The sequence below is a fragment of the Podarcis raffonei genome, chromosome 2 (assembly GCF_027172205.1).
Source record: "Podarcis raffonei isolate rPodRaf1 chromosome 2, rPodRaf1.pri, whole genome shotgun sequence".
NCBI classification, from domain to species: domain Eukaryota; kingdom Metazoa; phylum Chordata; class Lepidosauria; order Squamata; family Lacertidae; genus Podarcis; species Podarcis raffonei.
The window spans coordinates 1045555-1063169 of record NC_070603.1 but is presented as its reverse complement, the minus strand read 5'-3'; the positions used below and the strand labels follow the sequence as shown (position 1 = coordinate 1063169).

Below are 17615 nucleotides of genomic sequence, written 5' to 3'. Positions count from 1 at the left end.
ACCCAGGCTTTCTTCCCCATCGCTCTCTCCCTGCCCCCTGCCCCAGCTGCTAAGGCAGAACAGGTCACTCTTGCTGGAGTTCTGAAGGAGTATGCAGGAAAGCAGTCAAATTTTTTCAACAGGACCCCCGGGGAACAACACATTAAAACTAATCTGCCCAGTGGTACAGTTTTGGAAAGAAAAATCAGAAAAAACCAAAGAAAAATCAGTAGCCCACAAACATTTTCTACACCAGCCTCCTGCTCACATATATTGGGGGGGGGACACACCTATGTGTGGTCACCTCCACCAGATGCTTACTCGCCGTAGGAAATCAGGTAAGAGGCTATTTACAAGCCCAGATTTAAACACAACAAAAATCTAACACACACTCACAAGCCCTTTGACAACTCTCAACCTCCACAGTGTTTAAGAAAAACATGGCAATATCAGAGTTAAAATTCTCTAAACAATAACATCAAAGGCGATGATGATATGCCTGTCAAACTGATGCTTCCCAGGGGATCTATTTTAACAATTCTAGGCTATAATTATGTTCATCAGGTATGGTAAGCTTGTTCAGAGAAATTCAATGAGGCTCAGCTGTTTGATTGCGGCTAAGGTGGGCATTCATGCAATAAATTCTTTAGTGATATATTTGTTGTTGTTCATAATTTCACCTGCTCATTTTTAGGAAGATAATAACAGACTGCTCTTGCCAAGTCAACAGTATCAGTCTCCCTTTATACCGTTATCAAGCCAAAATGCACACCGCCATTTTTAAACAATTATATGCAAGCTCCTATGACCTTTACCACAAATGGTGTTTATCAAGGACAGATGCAGCTGTTGACAGAAAATAGATTCTCCCCATGCCCAGCTCTCCTCATCATGGCATTTCATATAAAAAAAGAAACAATGATAATAAAAGAGACAAATGAATGAATTCCTAATGGGTTTTATCAACCTCACAGCAGGAGAGCTAGATGAAATAAGTTTTAATCACGCCTTTCCCTCTGTCCTTAAGGTGACACAGAAGATTGCTCTAACACAAAAATTATCTGATAGCAAAAGGACTCCCGTCTCTGGGGCTATCAAACCGGTAGTTTAATACATTTTAAACATCACTTGAATATAAGAATTACATCAGAATCCCATACAAAACAAGATTAAAATGTCTCTCTCCATAATGTTATCAGATGATGGAAGCCTTCTGCTGCTGCACCCAGCAACAAATTTTCATTGGCTTAGCCTTCTATCCAAGAAAGATAACATGCACAGAAAAAGCTGGTTATCGGAACTTCTAATGAAAGATGTGGTTCTGGGACAGCGCTTGGCCGATAAGCCTCTCATGGTCTGCATCCAAACGGAACTTCTCAACAATCCCAAGATGCCACAGTTTGCTCAAGGTAAAGGAAACAATGGCAATGTGTTCCTCCTCTACAACAGCATACCATCTTGAACGCTCTAGGAGTTCAAGAAAAGCCAATCTGAGTAGCAGCCCAACTAGAAGGAAGGTTGCCCCAGCTTTTGGGAGCTGTGGTGAATCTTCACACACACCGGGTTGCATTTCACACAATTGCGCTGCTTGCACAACAGGAGGGCTCTTGTGCTCCCTCTCCTTGCGCACACCCCAGGCTCCCCCACAAATCTGCTCCAGACTGTTGGAGAGGCAGGGAAAGTTGTGGGAAGTCCTTGCACCAACAGAACAACTTTGTTGGATACAATCTGTTCGGCATGGTTGCTTGGTATAACTTTAAAAGTTCAGTTTCCTTTACTTTAAGAGGGGATGGGGAGAGAATTACAACTCTCACTTGGAAAGCAAAACAGATTTCTGCCTTAACCATCCTGGTTACATCAAACAGCCAACTGCTAACACTTACCCTTTAGAACTATTTTAAGGGCTGTTTGGATCATCAGGATAGTGAATCATTAGCGTGGAAGAATTCATCCTAAAACTCACTTTCCAAACAGGCTCCATGAGCTCTGCTTCTTGCAGTTAATATGACTTATAAGGCATTCTTGGCCCCATGCCATAAAGGGTGGGTGGCAGTCTTTTTCTCAACCTACTGAGGTGTGGAAGATTTTTTAAGTGAGAATAAGATTCCAGTTTTCCTGTTTCACATGCTTCTCTGATGGTGATGTTCATGGGGACAATGAAGACAGCCATCTCCTTGGACCCAAATTTGGAAATAAATCTGGTCTCTTCAGAAACACATAATCGAAGTATGGCTTGTATACAGGGCATAAGATAAACATTGAGAAATAATTTCTTGGTTTTATTTTCTAATGAAATGGCCCAATTCCTATTAAATGTTGATTTTGCTCACATACTATCAATTGGCAGTATTTTGTTTCACAGAAGGCTAACGAGTTTCCTAGAAGCAATTAAGGTGAGTTATTATCACCTAGAACAGGGAGCGGAGGGAATGTTGCGTATTAGAGTGATGGAGGGTTCTAGAATGGGAAATATTATTTACTTAAATAATTTTTAATTGTACCTGGGAAGGCATGTCTAGGGGCACAAGGAAAGTCAAAGGGACGTCTGGAATAGCTCAGTTGATAGAACATGAGACACTTGATCTCAGGGTCATGGGTTACAATCCCAAGTTGGAGGAAAGATTCCTGCACTGCAGGAGGTTGGCCTAGATGACCCTCATGGTCTCTTCCAACTCTGCAATTCTAGTACTTCACCTAGAACCAACTTAACAGGCCAGCATTTACGTGACCAATGAGGAAGAGAAGGGAATAAGACAAACAATCTGAAATATTTTTCCCTGGAGGGGTGGGCGTAGAAAGGGGTATCAAACCAGAGCTCACCTTTGCCACCCATGCTGTGTGCTGAACACAAACCTTGAAGAGGGTTAAAAGCACCCTCCCGGCTGCTGCACTGGCCCCAGCAATCAGTTTAGTGCGCCATCAACCAATCATCCCTGCCCCAAAAGTCCTAACCCTGGGATCTGCTCACTTGTCAGAGAAAGCTCACCCGAGAAGACTTTGCCTGGCTAAGATCCAACTCCTTTTCCAGAACTTGATCCCTTGCCTCTGCCTCTCGGGTTATGCTACCTACCTCTTGGCTTTTGCTGCTGCCTGTGGGACTGTCTTCATTGCCTGTCCTAGACTACATTAGTTGCCAGAAAATGCTCTGAACATTAGCTGCTGCTTCTGGAATTTAGACCCAAAGCTGTCCTCAACCACACTACGTTGGTAACTCGGGATAAGAACTTAATTCATTCCGGAGGTCCGTTCTTAACCTGAAACTGTTCTTAACCTGAAGCACCACTTAAGCTAATGGGGCCTCCCACTGCCGCTGCACAATCTGTTCTCATCCTGAAGCATAGTTCTTAACCTGAGGTTCTATTTCTGGGTTAGCGGGGTCTGTAACCTGAAGCGTCTGTAACCTGAGGTACCACTGTATTTGCCTCCAATTCTCTTGGACTGAGAACTGGTAGATCCCAAAACCTGATTGCATGGGGGCCTGACTCCACTGCATGCTGTGAACCTTAAATAAAGAACAGTCCTGATTTTTGTACCCATGGAGGGTGTTATTTGAAGATAGAAGTGGGAATCTTAGAAGGATGTATCAGTAGGAGGTATTTTGTCGTATATTTACAAAACAATACCTTCACAATACCAATTTCTATCTACCCCATGTATGCTACTACAACAAATTTAGAAGGCATAAGAATTACAAAGTTATCTAGGTGGGTTCAGTAGATGAACCTGGCATGGATGACATCTCATGGATTCTAACCCCCTCAAAGCCTGTAACATCTGATCTACAATGCTAACCTCAAAAGAAAATTTCCTCACCCCTATTTGCTATTTTATTTTTTTTTTTTATAATATTTTTTATTACGTTTCTTTCCAACTTTTATACATTGCAAGCAAATAAGGAATTTACAAGAAACCATTTTTTTTTTTTTTTTAACAAAAATCCCAATTTGGACTTCCCCACCCCTTCCGATTCTGCGTTCTTTATATTAACAATGTCAGCAATTTGTTACCTTATGTCATACCTTATTGTAACTTTTACATGTTATGTATCTAAATTCAATATATTGTGTCACAGTTTTTATACCTTTAAAATAAACGTAACATGTTCAGTTCATATTATCTCCTTTTCTCTTTTATCACTTAGTTTACTATTTACTTAATCATAATTGCTAAAGCGTATCATTTCGAAATCATGCACAATCTTAAGATTCATACAGTTTATAATACTTTTGCAAGTAGTCTTTAAACTTTTTCCAGTCCGCCTCAGTTGTTTCTACATCCAAATCTCGGATTCTGCCGGTCAGTTCAGCTATCTCCATGTAGTCCATCAACTGCGTCTGCCATTCCTCCAGCGTGGGTAAATCTTGTGTCTTCCAGTTCTTTGCGATAAGTATTCTTGCTGCTGTACTAGCATACATAAACAAAGTTCTGTCCTTCTTTGACACTTTCTGGTCTACCATGCCCAACAGGAAGGCCTCTGGTTTCTTGGGAAAGGTATACCTAAATATCTTTTTCAACTCATTATAAATCATTTCCCAGAAAGCCTTAACCCTTGGGCATGTCCACCAGAGGTGAAAGAAAGTCCCCTCTGCTTCCTTACACTTCCAACATTTATTGTCAGACAGGTGGTGTATCTTAGCTAACTTGACTGGGGTCATGTACCACCGGTATATCATTTTCATAATGTTTTCCTTCAAGGCCGTACTTGCCGTGAATTTCATTCCGGTGTTCCATAACCTTTCCCAGTCTTCAAACATAATGTTGTGTCCAACATCCTGTGCCCATTTAATCATAGCAGATTTAACTGTCTCATCCTGTAAGTTCCACATAAGCAGCAAGTTATACATTCTAGATAACAGCTTTGTCTTTGGTTCTAACAATTCTGTCTCTAGTTTCGACTTTTCCACCTGGAAACCAACTTTTTTATCCATTTTGAAAACCTCTTGAATTTGAGCATAATGTAACCAATCTCGCACCTTATTTTTTAGTTTGTCCTGGCTCTGCAACTTCCAATTGTCTCCAATTTTTTCAGTCAGTTCCCAATATTTCGGCCAATAGGCCTCCATATTGGGTCTTTTTCGGGCCTTGGCCTCCACTGGTGATAGCCACCTCGGAGTTTTACTCTCTAGTAAGTCTTTATATTTCATCCAGACTGCAAAAATTGCTTTTCTGACAATGTGACTTTTAAACAATTTATGTACTTTAACCTTGTCGTACCATAGGTATGCGTGCCATCCAAAAGCATTATTAAAACCTTCCAGATCTAGGACATCAGTGTTTTCCAACAAGAACCAATCTTTCAGCCAGCAGAAGGCTGCAGCTTCATAATACAACCTCAGGTCCGGCAGGGCAAACCCCCCTCTTTCTTTTGAATCTGTTAATATTTTAAACTTTATTCGGGGCTTTTTGCCCTGCCAGATAAATCTAGATATATCCTTCTGCCATTTTCCAAAGCAGTCCACTCTGTCCACGATCTGTAAGGTTTGAAACAAAAATAACATTTTCGGCAACACATTCATTTTTATCGCTGCGATTCTTCCCAACAAGGAAAGTTTCAATCTTGACCAAATTTCTAAATCCTTTTTAACTTCCAACCAACATTTCTCATAATTATCCTTAAATAAATTCAAATTCTTGGAGGACAAATAAATCCCAAGGTATTTCACTTTTTTAACCACATTCAGTTCTGTTTCTCTCTGAAACCCCTCTGTTTCTGTGTTTGTTAAATTTTTGGTCAGAACCTTAGTTTTTTGTTTATTCAACCTAAATCCCGCCACCCGACCAAATTCCGATATAAGTTCGAGAACTCTTTTTGTACTGGATTCTGGCTCCTGCAGTGTCAAAACTAGGTCATCTGCAAAAGCTTTCAGTTTATATTGTTTCACTCCGACCTCTATCCCTTGTACCAACCGGTCCTCTCTGATCATATTCAATAGCACCTCCAGGACTGAAATAAATAACAGAGGGGATAGAGGGCACCCTTGTCGTGTCCCTTTTTCAATTTTAAATTCCTCCGTCACCACATTGTTCACTATTAGTTTAGCTTTTTGTTCTGAATAGATTGCATGTAATCCATTCTCAAACCCCCGTCCCACTCCCATCCCTTCCAAGTTCTTCTTCATAAACATCCAAGATATGTTGTCAAATGCTTTCTCCGCATCAATAAAAATTAACACCGCCCTTGTGTTCCTATTAGTCTGCAAAAGTTCTAAAATGTCAATGATGTTTCTAGTGTTCTCATATAAATGTCTACCAGGGAGAAAGCCTGCTTGGTCTTTATGAATTACTTCATTTAAAACTTTTTTAAGTCTATTTGCCAAAATGTCTGCAAATATTTTGTAATCCACATTTAGGAGTGAGATGGGACGGTAGTTTTTAAGCTGAGTCTTTTCAGATTCTGACTTAGGTATCAATGTGATGAAGGCTTCTTTCCACGTTTCTGGTGCCCTCTTCCCATCCATGATCTGGTTACATACCTCCAACAAAGGTTGTATCAAATAGTCCTTCAGAACCTTATAATATTTGGAGGTAAGTCCATCCGGGCCTGGAGATTTGCCTAGTTGCATATTCTGAATGGCACCTTCAATTTCCTGTGAGGTTATTGTAGAGTTCAAGATTGATCTTTTATCTTGAGTTATTTTTGATAGTCCATTTGTCTTTAAAAATTGATCTATCTCTGATTCTTTCTGGGGCCCCTGTGCATACAGTTCTTTGAAGTATCTGTGGAAGCACTTCCTAATTTCTTCTGGTTTCTGTACCATCCTTCCATCAATCTCTAGGTTTGTTATCGTATTTAGCTTTTGTCTTTTTTTCAGCTGCCAAGCTAATAGCTTTCCACATTTATTTGCTGATTCAAAGGATCTTTGCTTCATCTGTTTTATTTTCCATTCAATCTCCTGATTGATCAATTTTGAATATTCTGCTTGGTGGAATTTAATTTCTCTCAGCACCTCCTTGGACTTTGGTTTGGTTCTCAGTTTTTTCTCTCCTTGGTATATTTTCTCCAATATTTTGTCCTTCTTTCCATTCCAGAGTTTTTTCTTGATTGTATTCTGTTGTATCAGAAACCCTCTCATAACAGCTTTGCTTGCGTCCCAGATCGTTCTTTTTTCAACTGTAGTATTCAGATTTATCTCAAAATAGTCCTTTAATGTTTTTTGGGCCTTTTTCACAATCTCTTGATCTCTTAGTAGTGTGTCATTCATTCTCCATCTGAAGGAACCAGGTTGAGTTAATCTAAGTTCTATTTTCAAGGCATTATGGTCGGAGCATGTTTTTGGGCAGATTTCCACCCTTTTAATCTTGGGTGCCAGCCCCCTGGAGGTCCAGATTTGGTCGATCCTTGACCAAGACAGGTGGGCCTCAGAGAAAAAAGTTCCTTCTTTACCTAAGGGATTCTTTGTCCTCCATATGTCGATCAAATCCAGATTGTCAGTCAATTCGAAAAAAGTTTTGGGCAGTCTGCCGTCTAATGTTAAGTTTTGGTTGTAAGACTTATCCATGTGTGTAGACACCACTCCATTCATATCTCCCATCATTATGATGTTAGCATAATCCAGATAATCCAGCAACGTCTCATGCAGCTTCTTGAAAAATTCCGATTTCCCGTCATTTGGAGCATAAATTCCTAAAATCAATATTTTTACTCCTTGGGTTTGAATTTCAATTGCCAAAATTCTTCCTTGTTCATCCTTAAATAGAAATTTAGGTGTCAGGCTCTCCTTGGCATAAATCACCACTCCTCTTTTCTTTACTTTGTCAGACGAAATAAATTCTTGGCCTAATCTTTTGTTAACCAAAACCTTCCTGTGGAGCCTAGTCACATGGGTTTCTTGTAGGCAAATAATGTCCAATTGTTCTTTCTTCAATATGTGAAATAACCTCCTTCTTTTCTCCGGGGAATTTCCGCCATTTATATTCCAACTGAGTAGCCGCAGAGACATCCTGAACTATTCTGCTACACCTAGAGCGGTGTGTCTTCTTTCTCCTCTGGTTCCGAAGGTGCAGGTATTGCTCCACCTGGGTTGGGTATAGGCCAATTAGCTGCTGCTTCTTTTTGGAGATCTTCTCCGTGATCGTGCTGGAACTTTTGTAGGTCCTCTGGTGATCTTATTTTAACCTTCTTCTGTTTGTAAGTAAATGATAGCCCTTGTGGGAACTCCCACCTGTAAGGAATTGTGTTGAGTCTCAACAACTTAGCCAATTCTGAATAGGTGGCTCTCAAGTCCAATAACTGTTTAGGAATGTCTCGGTAAATTTCCACCCTTTTCTCTTGTATCACAATTGAGTTTTTGAAGTGTAGGCCTAATATTTTATCTCTCTCCTCCCTTGATCTCAAAGCTATTAGGCAGTCTTTGGATCTATCTTTTCTTACTAATCTTCCCAACCGAAAAGCCGATACAATTTTGAAGTCACTTTCTTCTTTTAAGTCCCAGAACTTTGTAAACTCTGTTGTCAAAAGTCCTATTAGGTCTTCTTGTTCAATTTCTGGGACTCCCCTTAGTCTGAGGTTGGTCTCGCGATTTTTCAATTCCACCAACGAAAGATAGGTTTGTTGGTCCCCTATCTGTTTATGGAGAGGCTTGACTTCTGCTTTAACTTCCTCGACTTCTTTTTTAGCTGATGTTGCAATTTGAACGGCTTCCCCTGCCAGTTTACGATTCTCTTCTGTTGCTCCTTGCAATTTTTCAATTGCTTGGGTATGTTGGGAAACCTGATCTGTCAATTTCTGGATCGAGGATGTTGCTTGGTCAATTTTTGTTGATTGATTATCAATTTTTTGATTTATTGCTGACAATTGTTCCAAAACTTGTTTCAGTACTGCCTCAGCTCCTCCTGCTGCCATATCTTCCTCTTCAGATTTTTCAGGCTTTTCGGTTTCTACTTTTTGTGTCGCAAGCACAGCTGGAACTGATAGTCTACGTCCCTGAGTTAAAGTTGTTTGCAAAAGCTGTGCTTGCTTTTTTACTTTCTCTTTCTCCTTAGCTTCCTTAGCTTTGGCTGCTCTTGTCTTTCCCGTGCCACTCATCAGTCAATGTTCAAGGTCAAATGTTGTAATCCCATGGGAAAGGCAAGCCCAAAATTGAAAACAGTCTATTGAGAGAAGGTAAACAGAGAAACTTTTCCCAGGCCTCTATATTCCCAATGTCCTCTAGGGGGAGTGCCACCAAAATTTTAGTAAGAAGAAGGTAACTTTTCCACGATTAAAGTCTCTTTGTTCCAACTTTAAAAACAATTTTAAAAGCAAATTAGTTCCAGCACGCTAAGAAAAAAGTCCTGCAGAGCACTTTTAAACATGTAACAAAATTCCAGCAAGGTGCCTACAGTTATATCCACTTCAGCTAGCAGAGCTCAAAATTACACTCTCCAGTTACAAAAGTATCAGGAAGCTTGCAACAGTTCCGCAGTTTAAACAACTTTACCCGGCCACCCGGGAATTTGGGGTTAGAGTCTTCCCTTGCCCCTTGGGGGACCGCTCCAGGTCAAATTTATGCTGTATTTATTCTTTAAAAGAAAAATTCAGATGTGCACGAAAGTCCCAATTTAAAGCTTTAAAGCTTCCCTGTTCACAGCGCTTTCCGCTCTTTAGTCCGTCTGCTTTGATCTTGAAAGCAGTGCCGGAAGACGGACTTCCTCTTTCTCGTCTCCCGTTTTTAGCCGAATTTTCCGAATTAATTTGTAGGATCTTAGGTCCTTACTCACGGGTTTGATGTTTCAGCCCGATGCTTCTTGGAAGAAAGGTCAGCGCTCATCCGTGACAGCCGCGCGGCTTCGCCTCCGCAGAAAGAGCGATGAACCCACAGCACCGCTCCCCCTCCTTCACTCCGGAGCCCCTTACGGGGTTCCTTTTGTGATTTCGGGGTCGCTCCAGGTGCCCGCCGGGTCCCACGGCCACGGACTCACTCTGCCCGTGGTTTGTCTTGATGGGTTGCCGCTGCGCCGTCGCGAACAACCCTTTTCTGCGGTGCCCCTCTTCAGAGCTCGAAGAGGTCCGCCATCACGGTTTCGCGCCGCCTCCGGAAGTCCCTATTTGCTATTTTAAAAGCCTTCTTCAGTGCTGCATTTTATAGGCAAATGGATTCAACTAGAGATGTACTTTTCATACATTTGCATTAAAATCAGATTTTAAGCACTTTATGATTAACATACATGCTCCCAGTTGTTTTTTTTAATATCTAGGTTCAATTTATTTATTTTTAAGCTATATTTTGTCATCAATTTTTCTACTCCCCTTATTAGCAGCTTTGCCACCTGACGGAACATGTCTTGTAAAATTTTGGTAACATCCTCAGTTAATTATAGGTATGATGTTCTCCCTTTTAACAATTGTAAGACTGCTCCAAATATGCAGCGAGGACACCAAGTCAGACTGCAGGAGGGGCAATTGCATGTAGGATGGCTGTCCCCAAACCACACACAGAAAGCACCGGGCAGGTGTCAAGTCTGCCTTTCTCCTTAACATGCAGACTTTTCACATGCAAGTATATCTAACCCACAGAGCACCATCCCACAAGATGAAGTGAAAAACTGCTCAGCTGAAACTGTGTCTGTGTGTCTGTGTGCAGTCAATGCCAAAAACAAAAAGCCATTTTTTTAGAAGTTAATTTTTTTCCCCACTCTCATAACTACACACTTGAAGGGTTTTTCCCTCCAATCTAAGAACAGCAATGCGCAATGCATCCAGCTGAGGAGAGCCATGTTCTGCACTTATTAAAAGAGTGCAAATGGCTTTGACTAAATACAGGTTCACTGCAGTTTTTCAACCCATCTTATATTTCTGATTCAGTCCTAAGGATGGAAAGTCATACAGTCCAATAAATATTCCCTCCAATTATCTGGGCAATTCCAAACCAAGTGCTTTACTTATTTGGTCACTGACAACAGCTGAAATAAGTCTAGTGCCTTTTCTACCACAGGCTCTACAAATACTGACTGGTATTGGAAGAACGGATAGGATCTCATTTTGGGCATCATGTTGGATTTCTGAAGTCCAGCACAGAATCAAGAACAAGATATGTTTGCTGGACAAAAATATATGGCTCCCTCCAGTGATCTGGCAAATACATTTTGTGGACCCCTGGCTAGACATATGAATTCTTTTAAGTGGCAAGAAATATGCATCCTTCTTTTCTTTTCTTTTCTTTTCTTTTCTTATTTTATTTTATTTTATTTTAAGGTTATGTTTTCTAGGATGGGAAAGTGTCTAAAAAAGATTCTACTCAGAACAAGAAGTGTATACAGTACATTGCTTTAATCCCAGATTGAATGAATTCAAGGTCTCATAAGAGAACCTGTCCTTAAAAGCAAGGGAGGAGAGGAATAAAGGTACGATCTACCTGAAGTTTGTGTCTTGATTTCAATGGGGGAATTAAGCACCCATTTAAACTTTCCCCAACTGCGATCAGATTTTCTTCTGCTGGGTTATGTCCAAATCCCACCTGACACTTGTGGGCTAGTGTGGGGAGGGCGACTCAACTGCTGTTAGCATGGAAACTACACCGGTTGTACCACCTATGTTGCTAATCCACAGTTCCAGCATCAAGTTCCTCTTGCGCTTCTCTAACAACCTGAAACCTGGAGGGAAATTCTGCTAGAAATACCAGAGGCCATGGCTGCCAATACTGCATAGCCTCATTCCTTGACTGAACCAGAAGCTACAATTCCAAAAAGAGAGAACTCCCCAAAGGCACTAAAAAAGATGAGATTCCATGAAGGCATAGTTCTCCCCATCCCTCTTCTAAACCCAGGCAGGCCAGTTCTCCTGCTGCACAATTTGGGTAGGCAAGCACGTGGACGGGTTCATTTCCTAGCAACGTGCATGCAAACCACAGAATGGGTCTCCAGATCACAAATACAAAATGCACTCTGTGAGGAGGCCATGCCTGGAAACAAATAACTCAAACCCTCGCAGAGAAAGGTTCTGTTGTTGCCACCCCTGCGGCTCAAAAAGAGAGGAGCCACGGAGCAATCGAAGGAACCCACTCTTCACGCTCATTGCTTACAATAGCAAACACTGAAGAATGTCTAAGTAGGAATCACTGTTCTGTGCCTGCCACAACAGATGGCTTCATGGATGCCAGAAACATGGAGCTCAGATGCCAAAGGATTCCTAGACCCTAACATTTTTCTTTCTAGTTACAGGTAGGTAGCCGTGTTGGTCTGCCGTAGTCGAAACAAAATAAAAAATTCCTTCCAGTAGCACCTTAGAGACTAACTAAGTTTGTTATTGGTATGAGCTTTCATGTGCATGCACACTTCTTCAGATACCAATAACAAATTAGTTGGTCTCTAAGGAGCTACTGGAAGGATTTTTTTTATTTTTTCTTTCTACTTACCCATACTGGCACCTAAGGTTCTTCCCACCCTGCTAGGAGCTGAACTTTTATTACTGTCAAGGACAAAAAGAATCAGGAGTTCGGTGTTTCCAGAAGAACATGTTAGTATTTTTAAATTAGCTTAATCCAATTCAGCTGAAGCCAAGGGTGGCCAACGAACAAGCCCTGCACCAGATTTCATGTGGAAGATATGCAGGTGGTATCTTATTCTCCCACCCACAGTTATGTTGCCCTCTTGCCTCCCTCCCACCAGTGAAATGAACATTCAACATACATGAAAATGTGTTAAAGAACATTGGTTTTGGCTTAAAATACAAATTTTATTTTCAATATAAAAATACACATTTTTACAAAGAAAATACAAGCAAACCTCTCAGGTGGCTTTACAAAAGAAAGTGCTAAATGGGAAAATAGATAAGGAACAAGCTCAAAATTGTGGCAACTGGTATTTGAGGCACCAAATCATACAAGAGCGATTTTAGACCTTTCCCCCAAGTGTCTGTGCTACATGAGAAATGCATTTGAAACCCTCAGCTCCAAAATGATTCATAGAATCATAGAATCATAGAGTTGGAAGAGACCACAAGGGCCATCGAGTCCAACCCCCTGCCAAGCAGGAAACACCATCAGAGCACTCCTGACATATGGTTGTCAAGCCTCTGCTAGCAAAAAATACTAGCAAGTCAGGGTTGCCCCGGTTCTGGTTTGATGAACTGAGCTAAAAAGAAGTCTGGCAACTTTGACAATGCTTGTCCTTTCCTGGAGCTCTACAGACTCTAGAACAAGGACAAACAATGCAAACTGGCAGACATTCTTCCTTCTCCTACAAAGCATCTTACCTTGTCCAGAGGTTTGCCAAAGTTTGATACAGCTCCACCTATTTTCTGCTCATTCCATCCGCAATGCATTACTATGACCACAATCTGGCACTGTGTTCTCAGAACAGGGTGTGCTGGGCAGCACCTCCAACTCTATTTTGCCCTTTGGGGCATATATCGCACATACACCAGATGAGATGGTCACGGGTTTGTAGACAGTAGAATTTCAGACTGCAGACTGGGAAGGGGAATGTTGACAGGACTGAACACTCCGCCATATACCTTGTTGCACATTTTAAAAAGAGCTTGTCACCAAGGCTTTACACACATTTGTACATGCAAAGATTATATAGATATACACACACACACACACTTGGTGAATCAGGGGGATGCTGTGGACATAGTGTATCTTGATTTCAGAAAGGCTTTTGATGAAGTCCTCCATGATATTCTCGCAAGGAAACTGGTAAAATGTGGGCTGAACAAAGTAACTGCTAAGTGGATTTGCAGCTGGTTGACTGACCAAACCCAAATGGTTCCTTGTCATCCTGGGGAGAAGTGACAAGTTGGGTGCCACAGGGTTCTGTCCTGGGCCCACTGTTGTTCAATGTCTTTATAAACGATTTGGATGAAGGAACTGAGGGGATGCAAATTTGCAGACGACACCAAACTGGGAGTGGTAGCTAATGTCACAGAAGACAGAATCAGAGTTTAAAATTACCTTAGCAGATTGGAGAACTGGACCTAAGCTAACAAAATGCATTCCAGTCGGGACAAATGTAAGGTTCTGAACTTAGGCAAAAAGATCCAGATGCACAAATATAGGATGGGGGACACCTGACTTGCTAGCAGTACATTTGAAAGGGATCTAGGGGACATGGTGGACTACAAGCTTAGCACGAGTCAACAGTTTGAAGCAGAAGCAAAAAAAAGCCAATGAAGTTCTAGGCTGCATCAACAGACATCTAGTGTCCAGATCAAGGGAAGTCATAGTCCCACTCTCTTCTGCCATGGTCAGACCACACCTGGAATACTGTGTCCAATTCTGGGCACCACAATTTAAGAGGGATGTTGACAAGCTGGAAGGTGTGCAGAATAGGGTGACCAAGATGATCAAGAGTCTGGAAACTAAGCCTTATGAGGAGCGGTTGAAAGAGCTGGGTATGTTTAGCCTAGAAAAGAGGAGACAGAGGAGATATGATAGCCATCTTAAGGGCTGTCACATGATGGATGGAGCAAGCTTGTTTGCTCATTCTCTGCGGGGCGGGGGGGCATGTTACAAGAAAGGAGATTCCAATTAAACTTCATGAAGAACTTTCTGACAGTAGGGGCTGCTAGACAGTGGAAGGGACTCCCTTGGGAGGTGGTAGACTCTCCTTCCTTGGAAGTTTTTAAGCAGAGGTTGGATAGCCATCTGTCAGGGATGATTTAGCTAAGATTCCTGCATAGCAAGAGGTTGGACTAGATGACCCTTGGGGTGCCTTTGAATTCTAAGATTCTATTGCAGCCCTGCAAAACTCTATTCCACATGCAGAAGAAAACAGGAGTGGCTGAGTCAAATTTGAGTCTTGGCAGTGATTTCAGCCCTGGCAAGTAGTAGATACATTTCATTAATAATGGTAGAAGGTCCAACACTACAATTCTATGATTCTATATATTTAGACAGACATAGATATATATATTCACATATTACAGGACAGAATAAAACTATTATAAACTTCTCCATCGCAGGATGAAAGTCCAGGAGCAAATTTTGTCACCTCATCAGCTGTTTGTATGAAATAGGTCCTAAGGCTCTAGATATAAAGCCCAACTGAACCCTCTTCTGATTATGCTGTTCATGCATCAGACAAAAAGCTATCTACACCGCATGCCACCAACCCCACCTTATGCAAATTAATTTTGCATTATCGCACTCCGTCTGCCTACTTTATACTGAACATGATAACCAAGGAATGTTTTGCAGCACTGGAAATTCTTGGCAAGGTGGGATGGATGAGGCAGCCAGCTTCTATGGACTAGGCTGCTACAGATGGCAATGAAGGAAGGGCACTTAGCCATGCAGGGTTTGAAAAGGGCAGCCTTTCAGAGGCAGTTCCCACTTCCATATGTTTCTCCACAATCTTAAGAGCTGGAGACTTTATATGTGAACCATATGAACTGACCCAGACCATGCAATCATCATCTAAGGCCCTTCTTTGTGTGCCTCATTTGCACATGACAGAGGGCCTTTTCTGTGGCGGCCCTGTGCTTGTGCAATCTTCTCCCCAAGGAAGCTCACCTGGCACCTTCATTACATATCTTTAGGCGCCAGGTAAAAACTTTGCTCTTCTACCTAGACCTTTGGCTACTGAAGCAATCTCTGGCCTTTTAAACTGGGAGAGCGGGGAGTATTGTTTTTGTCTGTTACTATGTTACGTACTTTTGTGTTTTTATACTGTAAACTGCCCTATGATACACAGATGAAGGGAGGCATATAAATTTAATGTATATGGTGCACAGACAATTTGTAGAAAAAATGGCCCTAACAGGCAACTGAAATGCCCCAATCAAGAGGAGTGAAGTGAGTCAACAGGTTCCTTTTGTCCAGAGGCTGCTGGCTTCATCACAATTTTGAAAGGAAAGCACTGCATTGGGGGCTGGACTGTCTGGTGTGGAAAGCAGGGCTTCAGTACATTGAGCTCTCTTTCCTTTGCTTTTACTTGCCATTAATTAGCTCCAGGGCCTCCTCCTTGCTCCGGGTGATCTTATCCTCCCTCCATGATGAAGGTCTCCTAGACTGGTTATGTTTCACCAAGAGATGTGAGCATCGCACTTTAGTCGGCTCTCCCTGTCCATTCTTGCTGTTTCCAGTGGGGCGTTCCCATTGGCTGGCATTTGTAATATGGTTGAAATAATACACACGCCCTGTGAGATAAAACAGGAGAAAAAGACTTTAGTTGTAGGGCACAACATATCAGCTTCTTTCTAAGATGCATTCTCTTATGACCCATCCCACCCAATTATTTTAGCTTACAGCCTACCTACCTGAAATTCAGCCCATTCCCTCTCACTTACCTCCTTCAAAATTACCAGTTTGTAGTGTTTCTGCTAAATCCCTAACTGCTGCAACCAAGCTAAGGGCAAGTACCTCCCAGGACTATGTGATACCAACTCAGGCAAAGCACTATTATATAGCTCCTTTGTGATGTCAGTAACATGCACAAGATGAAAATGACTATGAAAGAACAATATAGATCTGATGGCCAACCTTCCTGTGTACATTTCACTGCAGGGTCGCAGCGACTGGAACTCCAAGCAAGAATCAGAAGAGCCCTGCCAAATTGATACCAGTTTCTCGGGGGAAAGCCCAACTGCATGGTCACTCTTTGGAAAGAGCCAAAACACACGTGATATGAAACACTACACGGGTAAAAAAGCTCAGAGTATTTTTTGGCTTTGGTAAGCTCAGCCATGATTATAAGCAATGCTAAATGTAATCTCTGGCAGCTTTAGAGTGACTGCCAGTAAATCAGGAAGATTCAGCCGGTCCGTCCCCCCCACCTTAACACACTTAAAAATACACCCCAACAACAATATAAACCATCAGGGTGCATAAAAGTCCATTTTAAAAAAGATAATTGCTTTGATTTTCTCCCTTACCTTTGAATTACTATAATCAAATAGGCATTACACACAGACACAGACATTAAACCAACTTTTAATTTAACATGACTGTTTAAAAAAAGCCTGGTTTAAAAAGAAAATGTGAAACCTATTAAAGCTTACATTTGCAATCTCCTACAAGTAAACTCATCTTTGTAAGGCACAGTTAAAAGCCTAATTTTCATATGCAAAAGAGCCACCAAAGGATAAAACTGATTGTAACGAAGCATAGATATAAGCCAAATTGCAACTGCTAAGCATACTTTCCCAGGACTTAAGCCCAACTGAACTGTGTAGGACTTACTTCAAAGTAAACACATTTAGGACTGGGCAAGGGTTTTTATTTTCTGTTTCAAATGCAAATGTATCACCTGCTTTTCAATTGCTACAGCTCTTCAAGCATCAGGTAACAACACAATTCATAAAAATACCGGTACATGGTGTCCAAGATGAGATCCTATCCATTCTCTGCAATTTGAACGTCCAGTACCAATCAGTCAACTTTGTAGAGGCTGTGGTGGGAAAGGCACTAAACTTATTTCAACTGTTGTCATGGCCAAATAAATAAATCACTTGATTTGAAATTTCTCAAATAATTGGTGTGGAAAACTGGTGGGGCGTGTGACTTTCCACTGCATCAGAAATATAAAAATACAGAAATTTTTAAATTCACCAGATAAAAGTGGGGAGAGAGAACACAACACTAAAACAAGAAATCCAATTTTATTCTCTCAAAATACCTACAAGGAGATCTCATCACTAGTCCTCCATGTATGGAGGTATGTAAAGGAGAAAGTGTTCCCTCAACACCTTGCATTTATCCTAGTAACCAACAAAGTTC

General features: G+C 41.4%; 1 protein-coding gene across 1 annotated transcript in view; it reads right to left on the bottom strand.

Annotated features, from left to right (window-relative positions):
* PIN1 (peptidylprolyl cis/trans isomerase, NIMA-interacting 1) overlaps positions 1-17615 on the bottom strand; it is a 49623-nt gene that overhangs the window by 18737 nt on the left and 13271 nt on the right. The window contains exon 2 of the mRNA XM_053369237.1: positions 15836-16036. Within this exon, the coding sequence (XP_053225212.1) occupies positions 15836-16036 (201 nt within the window). The remainder of the gene's footprint in view (positions 1-15835; positions 16037-17615) is intronic.